Source organism: Neolamprologus brichardi, unplaced genomic scaffold (assembly GCF_056152115.1).
Source record: "Neolamprologus brichardi isolate AB-2024 unplaced genomic scaffold, ASM5615211v1 NODE_ptg000033l+_length_6344489_cov_1, whole genome shotgun sequence".
Taxonomy (NCBI): domain Eukaryota; kingdom Metazoa; phylum Chordata; class Actinopteri; order Cichliformes; family Cichlidae; genus Neolamprologus; species Neolamprologus brichardi.
In genome coordinates, this window is record NW_028270137.1 from 2221387 (window position 1) to 2230003 (window position 8617).

The window sequence follows — 8617 nt, forward strand, 5'->3', positions numbered from 1 at the left end:
GTTATGCAAAAGAAAAAAAAATACACGAACAAAAATTCTCGTAATTGTCATTTTCGTAATTTCAAAATTCTCCAAAACTAACATTTTCTTTGATTGACTCATATTAAATTGCCTACGGTCAAATTTAGTGTGAACAATATTACACAAACAAACATGTGTGTGTGCGCCTGCGCATACATTAGAATCACTTTGATCCCTTGTGACGCGGTAGCTTTGCTTCGATCCTTCATGATGTGGTAGCTTTGCTTTGATCCCAAAACCCATAATACGAGCGCTCACCCATTATACTTTATGGCATAACGGACGTTGACCTGACACCAACCCAAACCCTTTCCAGATGTTTTCAGAGTATTTTACAAAAGAAACCAAAACAAGTTCAGTTTTGTTTCTAACCAATTCACAGAGCAAACAGACAGATCGTGGCTATTAAAGTCAACAAGAGCGACCCTGAAATTCTGCAACAGGCAAAACTGACCAAAGAACAATTTCAATACGAGACAGATTATCAATCCAAGGAAACTGGATATATAAAACCTAAGCGTTTCAATGACCTCGAACAACTACTGAAGGTTAGGCGAGCACCTGAAAATGGTCAACCATTATTTGTTAGTCTAATCAAACAGATGTTGGCCATGTTTCTGAGGTCGGTTTTCTCCTTTTTTATGTTGTTCTTTCAGTTTTTCTCCTGAGATGAGGTATGAAGTGTCTGTGGTGCAGCTGATCTGGTCTGTCTCGAGACAGTCCAGGCTGCACTCACCTGCAACAGGTGGAGACTCACCAGAACATTCAGACCTCACAAATTGTGTCTTTCTCAACTCTTCTATAAAGGGTTTCTCTCAGGAGGGGAAGGCAGTGAGGCCTGGAGGAGGTCCACCCCATCACGAGGGCTGGCTAGACTTTCTCAGCCTGTGTGAGTGTATGTGTCTGCACGACCGTGTTTATTGTTTTATATATTTCAAAAAGACGCATGTCCTCACATCTGCAGTTTCTTTGGTGGATCTGGTCTCGTCTGTCTTGAGACAGTCCAGGTTGCATCCACCTGTAACAGGTGGAGACTCACCAGTGCGTTATGAACTCTGAATGTGTGTGCAGCGTGCGCAAAAGTTTCCATGTTCGGATTTCTTTGGGGGAGTTTATCTCTGGATGTGTGTAAATGTATGTGCATTCATATGTGCCTGCATGGAGATCTGAGGTTGGCTGGTAGGATGGACCTCTGCGCATAATCACATGTGTGTGCAAGCATTTCCGTGTTTGGATTTCTTTGGGGCGGTCCATTAATGTAAAGAGCGGTGAGGCGGCCCGCTCCCGGTTTTTCCTGCTTTCTTTCCCGCACCAGGAGGGCGTCGCAACCTCCTCATGAGGGCTGGCTAGTTTTTGGGAGTGTGTGTGTGTCTGTACAACTGTGCTTATTGTTTTGTGTATTCCAAACTAACAGGATTATGACATCACATATATTTAGAATCTTACCACCAATTTGATCCTTTGATCCTTGAATCCATAAATAGGGGTGAGAAGCGATGACTTTTAGTCCATTAATCACAGCATTTATGTTCGCAGAATTGAAACGTTCGCCAGAGAAGTATTTTGAAACATCTGGATCCTTTTCGGAGTAACTGTTTACAGATTCCAACATGTCTCAGAGAAAACAACCCTACAGATTTTTAAGGTAAGTTTTCTTTCTTTTTTCTTTTTTTCTGTTGTTCACTAAAAGAAAACGGACTCACACAGGCTCACCTCTACATGGCTGCCGTCTCCTCTAACCCTGCATGTTTCTAAGGCAAGTTTTCTCCTTGTTTATGTTGTTCTTTTAGTTTTTGTCCTGAGATGAGGTTTGAAGTGTTTGTGGTGCACCTGGTCTGGTCTGTCTTGAGACAGTCCAGGCAGCACCCACCTGTAACAGGTGGAGACTCACCAGGACATTCAGATCTCACAAGTTTTGTGTTTCTCAACTCTTCTGTTGAGGGTTTCTCTGAGAAGAGGAGTGCAGTGAGGCCTGGTGGAGGTCCACCGATATAAAGGGTGGCCATGTGTGTGTATCTGTTAATGTCTGGATGTGTGCAGACTTATGTGCCTTAGTTTGTGTATGCGTGGAGATCTGAGGTTGGCTGGTAGGGTGGACCTCTGCACATAATGACAACTGTGTGCAAACATTTCCGTTATTGGATTTCTAGGAATTTGGTTTCTTTGGGGGACAACTGCTTAGTGCGTGTCAGAGTATGTCAACTGCTCAGCGCGAGTGAGAGTATGTCAACTGCTCAGTGCGTTTGAGAGTATGTCAACTGCTCAATGCATGTGAGAGTATGACAACTGCTTAATGCGTGTCAGAGTATGTCAACTGCTCAATGCGTGTGAGAGTATGTCAACTGCTCAGCGCGTGTGAGAGTATGTCAACTGCTCAGTGCGTTTGAGAGTATGTCAACTGCTCAATGCATGTGAGAGTATGACAACTGCTCAATGCGTGTCAGAGTATGTCAACTGCTCAGCGCGTGTGAGAGTATGACAACTGCTCAGTGCATGTGAGAGTATGACAACTGCTTAATGCGTGTCAGAGTTTGTCAACTGTTCAGTGCGTTTGAGAGTATGTCAACTGCTCAATGCGTGTCAGAGTATGTCAACTGCTCAGCGCGTGTGAGAGTATGACAACTTCTCAGTGCATGTGAGAGTATGACAACTGCTCAGTGCGTGTCAGAGTATGACAACTGCTCAGTGCGTTTGAGAGTATGACAACTGCTCAGTGCGTTTGAGAGTATGACAACTGCTCAGTGCGTGTCAGAGTATGACAACTGCTCAGTGCGTTTGAGAGTATGACAACTGCTCAGTGCGTTTGAGAGTATGACAACTTCTCAGTGCATGTGAGAGTATGACAACTGCTCAGTGCGTGTCAGAGTATGACAACTTCTCAGTGCATGTGAGAGTATGACAACTGCTCAGTGCGTGTCAGAGTATGACAACTGCTCAGTGCGTTTGAGAGTATGACAACTGCTCAGTGCGTTTGAGAGTATGACAACTTCTCAGTGCATGTGAGAGTATGACAACTGCTCAGTGCGTGTCAGAGTATGACAACTTCTCAGTGCATGTGAGAGTATGACAACTGCTCAGTGCGTGTCAGAGTATGACAACTGCTCAGTGCGTGTCAGAGTATGTCAACTGCTCAATGCATGTGAGAGTATGTCAACTGCTCAATGCGTGTCAGAGTATGTCAACTGCTCAGCGCGTGTGAGAGTATGACAACTGCTCAATGCGTGTCAGAGTATGTCAACTGCTCAGTGCGTGTCAGAGTATGACAACTGCTCAATGCGTGTCAGAGTATGTCAACTGCTCAGTGCGTGTCAGAGTATGACAACTGCTCAATGCGTGTCAGAGTATGACAACTGCTCAATGCGTGTCAGAGTATGTCAACTGCTCAGTGCGTGTCAGAGTATGTCAACTGCTCAGTGCGTGTGAGAGTATGACAATTGCTTAATGCGTGTCAGAGTATGTCAACTGCTCAGTGCATGTGAGAGTATGACAATTGCTTAATGCGTGTCAGAGTATGACAACTGTTCAGTGCGTGTCAGAGTATGTCAACTGCTCAGTGCATGTGAGAGTATGACAACTGCTTAATGCGTGTCAGAGTATGACAACTGTTCAGTGCGTGTCCGAGTATGTCAACTGCTCAGTGCATGTGAGAGTATGTCAACTGCTCAGTGCATGTGAGAGTATGACAACTGTTCAGTGCATGTGAGAGTATGTCAACTGCTCAGTGCATGTGAGAGTATGACAACTGTTCAGTGCGTGTGAGAGTATGTAAACTTGTCGCGGGGTCCTCTCCGAAACTTCTCCCGAACAAATGCAGGCGTAGTCAGGAAGCATTCAGTGTGGATAGTTTATTCTGCCGGCCTCCCAGGTGCACAAAAGATTTTTTACAAAAAAAATAGAAAACTGACTTAAGTCAACACAAAACAAACATCTATATAAAAAACACAGTCTGCATGTTACCCTCTCTGTAACATCTCACCGAAAAAACCCAGGTAGGCCCTGACAGCCTTCTTTTATACCCCATGGCCCCTCCCACTAGGCATAATCGTCATCTCTTTATTATTTCTTCTCCTCAGCTTATTTCCAGCTGTATTCCTACAATACATATATAAGTAAATACAGACATTTATGGCCAATTCCAGGCAGCCTACAGTGTTTCACAATAACCAAAAAAACAAACAAAAATAATGCAGTTCACGTGACCTTTCAAGCGCGCCCGAACCCACTATTTGAACCCCGGAACACCATACCATCGGCTTGCATAACCACTCGTACAATCGGCGATCACAGCGAGTCTACGCGACCGACTTTATTAAAGGTAAGTGGGAAAAATATGTTGGCCACCCTCTGCGCCGCTCAAAATATACCTCTCACCCCTTTTTGTTTATCTGCCCGGTCGACGAAAAGACACGCAGCCACCGTAATTGTAGAAACTAATGGTGGTGGTGCGTGTATGCGCCCAGATCAGCTGTCTGTGGCCCGGGACGGTGTAACTCCGTTACATCATCCCCTTCCACCTGAAGGTTGGCGTTGTGCGGCAACCTGGAGAGATAATCTGCCACTACAGTGAGCTTGCCTGGTCTTTGACGGATGGTGAATCTGAACGGCTGCAGTGAAAGGTACCAGCGTGTCAGTCGGCTGTTATGGTCCTTCATGGAATGGATCCAGGTGAGCGCTCGGTGATCAGTTTCCAACTCAAACTCCCTTCCAAGTAAATAATTCCTGAGTTTCTCCAGTGCCCACTTAATGGCCAAGGCCTCCTTCTCCACAGTTGAGTAGTTGGTCTCTCGTGGCAGCAGCTTTTGGCTTAGGTATAGGACCGGAAGCTCTTCTCCAGGGTCCCCTTGGGCCAGCACTGCTCCCAGGCCGCTTTTGGAGGCATCCACCTGGACCAGAAATTTCTTCCTGAAGTCTGGGCTCCTGAGAACTGGGGTCGTACACAGGCAGGTTTTCAGCCTTTTGAAAGCTTGTTCACATTCCGCTGTCCATGTGACAGGATTCCGTTGGTCCTTGCTGGTCATAGCAGTAAGAGGGGCCGCAATAGTTGCAAACTGGGGCACAAATCTTTGGTACCAGCCAACCAGCCCCAGGAAGGGGCTGGTGCGAGGCCGAGGGCAGTTCTGGATAAAATCCACTTTATCCATCTGCGGGCGCACCACACCTCTGCCCACTTGGTAGCCAAGGTAGCGGGTCTCCTGCCGTGCCCACTCACATTTAGAGGGGTTGAGGGTCAACCCTGCCTTATGGATTCTTCCCAGGACTTCGGACAGGTGCTGCTGATGCTCTTCCCAGGTGTTGCTGAAGATCACTACATCATCCAGGTAGGCGGCACTATAGTGGTCACACCCCTGTAGTAATTTGTCCATCAGCCTTTGGAAGGTGGCCGGAGCCCCATGTAGCCCAAATGGCATCACCGTGAACTGGAACAGGCCGGCAGGTGTCCTGAAGGCGTTGTACGGTCGAGAAGACTCCTCCAGTGGCACTTGCCAGTAACCTTTGCACAGATCCAGGGTGGTGATGTACCTGGCCGCTCCAATCTTCTCCAGCAAACCCTCGATTCGAGGCATGGGGTAGGCATCAAACTCTGAAATGGAATTAAGCTTCCGGAAATCAATGCAGATGCGTAGGGAGCCATCTTTCTTGAAGATGATGACCACCGGGCTACACCACTCTGAGCAGGACGGCTCTATCACCCCAAGACCAGCATCTTCTCCTGTCGCAATTTATCCACTAAGTGTTGTGGAACCCGGTATGGACGTTGGGATGTCCATCCTTTAGGCATATCACATGTTCGACAAGGGTGGTCCTGCCGGGGTTAACTGAACACAGAGATGGAGTCTACCGAAGGATTTGGAGTAGCTCAGCAGCCTGCTGTGGGGTAAGATGAGTCAGCACCGGAGACATTGGATCGGCTCCCTGCTCGGGTTCTGTCTTCCCTTCTCTTGGCACTTCTCTTGCCATCAGAGCTTTCGCAGGGGCCTGGTGGGCACGCTCTTCCCATTCTTTCAGGAGATTCACATGGTAAGTCTGCTTCGGTTTCCTCTTTTCAGGAAGATGAATCTCATAGGTCACTGGCCCCATTCTGCGAAGAACCTTGTATGGCCCTTGCCATTTCGCCAGAAGTTTACTGTTGGCTGAGGGGAGAAGTAACAACACCTTTTGACCAGATTGAAATTCACGTTGCCGGGCCTATTGGTCATACCAGGTCTTCTGGCTTCGTTGAGCGTCTCGCAGGTTGACCTCGGCCTCTTCATGGTATCTCCCCAACCGATCTCTCATTTCCAGCACAAATTGCACCACTCCTTTATCATTTGGAGCAGAAGCAGGAGACTCCCGACCCTTCCGGAGGAGATCCAACGGCCCCTGCACATCCCAACCATAGAGTAGCTCGAATGGTGAGAAACCAGTGGAAGCCTGGGGAACTTCTCTGTACGCAAACAGCAGGAAGGGTAGCCACTGGTCCCAGTCTTTCCCAGTGTCTGACACAAACTTCTGCAGCATCCTCTTCAGAGTTTGGTTGAACCTCTCCACCAACCCATCTGTCTGTGGATGGTAGGGTGACGTCCTGATGGCAGAGATGCCTAGCTGGTTGTGGAAGAGCTGCATCAACCTAGAGGTAAAGTTAGTCCCTTGGTCGGTCAAAATCTCATCTGGTATCCCCACCCGGGAGAACAGCTGTACCAGTGCACGCAGAACATTGGGTGCCGTGAGCGCACGCAGAGGGAAAGCTTCTGGGAAACGAGTCGCATAATCACACACCACCAAAATGTACTGATGACCCCGACTACTTTTTACCAGACGACCCACAATGTCCATAGCTATCTTACGGAAGGGGGTGGAGATGACCGGAAGTGGCTGTAGCAGGGCCCTGTCAGACTTGCGAGCTGGACAGGTTTTCTGGCAGGTAGGGCATGTACGGCAATATTTTTATATGTCTGTGTACATTGACGGCCAAAAGAAACGTGAGCTAACTCGCATATAGGTTTTTTGGCGACCCAGATGACCTGCCCAGGGGAGGGTATGTGCTAGGTGCATAATGAGGGGTCTACAACTAGAAGGTATCACAAGCTGTTGGTGGTCACCGTCAACAGCATACAACACATTTTTGTCAACAATGAACTTCTCTTTCCCTCCCCATTTTCCAGTTTCCCCTTCAGTCACATTAGCAAACAAAACTTTCAATGTTTCATCCTCCCTTTGCAACAAAGGGATATTTTCTGGTACATCGCATTTCATGCTCTTTGTGTCCGGCCCCTTTGACCATAGCTGCTTCTCAAAGCGGCGTTGGCAGCGGGATTTTCTTGGCCCATTAGTGCCACCCTCACACAGACTACTGTCAAAGTCTGGCAAGGGTTGGCATCCAGCCTTCGCCTGGGCTCTAGTGACCACTGGGCCAGACACATTTAATTTAGCATTCCCCTTATCCCCCACATCAGTCTCTGTCCACTGTTCTTCTTTTTCTTGCAGCAAGTCTATGAGTACAGGCAAGTTCATCCCCAGAATAACCTCTACAGGCAAGTTCTTTACCACCCCAACTGACAACAGGTAGGACTGGTCATTAATAGTCACTGTTACCTCCACTTTTGGGTATGGATGTTTATCACCATGCGCACATAAAACTTCTTCCTGTCTGCTATAGTCCACACTGTTCACTGGTACCAAACTATGCTTAATTAAAGACATAAAACTACCAGTGTCCAGCAAAGCAGTAGCCTGCTGACCATTGACCTTTACTTTTTTATAGCGTTGCACATCCACTGGCTGGACCCTTGTGGGCTCCATCTCCAGCCGGGGTGCATAGCAGGCACCAGTGACTTTAGCCTTCCGGATAGGGCATACCGAGGCTTTATGACCTGGCTGCTGGCAATAATAACAAAGACAGTCCTTACCCGCTGCTCGTAAGTTTGATGCCTTGGGGTTTTCTGGTGGCTTTGGGTTGCTCTCCCTCTTCAGAAGACCCGATGATGGGAGTGGTGGTCGCTGTGGTGTCCCAGATGAGCATGCAGGTGGTGCTCCTTTACGCGCATTGAAGTACTGTGACACCAGCTTAGCAGCAGTCAGTCCATCTGCTGGCTCATGCTCCCTCACCCTGGTCCTCACCTCCCCTGGAAGTACCCGGATTAACTGCTCCAAGATGATAGCTTCTCCCATCTCTTCTTTAATATGCTGCTCTGGTCGGATCCAGCGCCGATAGAGGCCCTTCAGGCGATAATAGGTCTCAGTGGGGCTCTCACCAGGTGGAACTGTATTGGACCTTAACTTCTGCCGATACGTCTCAGAGGAAATGTCAAATTTGGTTAGCAACGCAGCTTTTAAATCTTCATAACGATTGGCTCTTTCTTCATCCATTGCAGTGTAGGCCTCCAACGCCTTCCCCGATAGCAGTGGAACCAGATGACCGGCTCATTCACTCTCTGGCCATTTCCAGGTTTTGGCAACTCGCTCAAAACTCCACAAATAGTTCTCATTGTCTTCCCCCATCTGAAAGGGTGGAATTTTCGGCCCAGCAGATCGCATCCACTTTGAGACTGACTGGATGAGGCTGTTGGTCACTGCTTTTGACTGACGAGAGGGAACCTCCTCTGGGGGATCCCGGTAT

At 48.0% G+C, this 8617-nt stretch overlaps 1 protein-coding gene across 1 annotated transcript; it reads right to left on the reverse strand.

Annotated features, from left to right (window-relative positions):
• Positions 1–6207: 6207 nt before the first annotated feature.
• On the reverse strand, positions 6208–8367 carry LOC148094611 (SCAN domain-containing protein 3-like). The gene is made up of 2 exons (XM_087837430.1): positions 7243–8367; positions 6208–6915 (listed from the first exon to the last, which is right to left on the reverse strand). The coding sequence occupies exons 1-2, from the start codon at positions 8365–8367 to the stop codon at positions 6208–6210; spliced, it is 1833 nt and encodes a 610-aa protein (XP_087693556.1).
• Between the last annotated feature and the right edge of the window lie 250 nt (positions 8368–8617).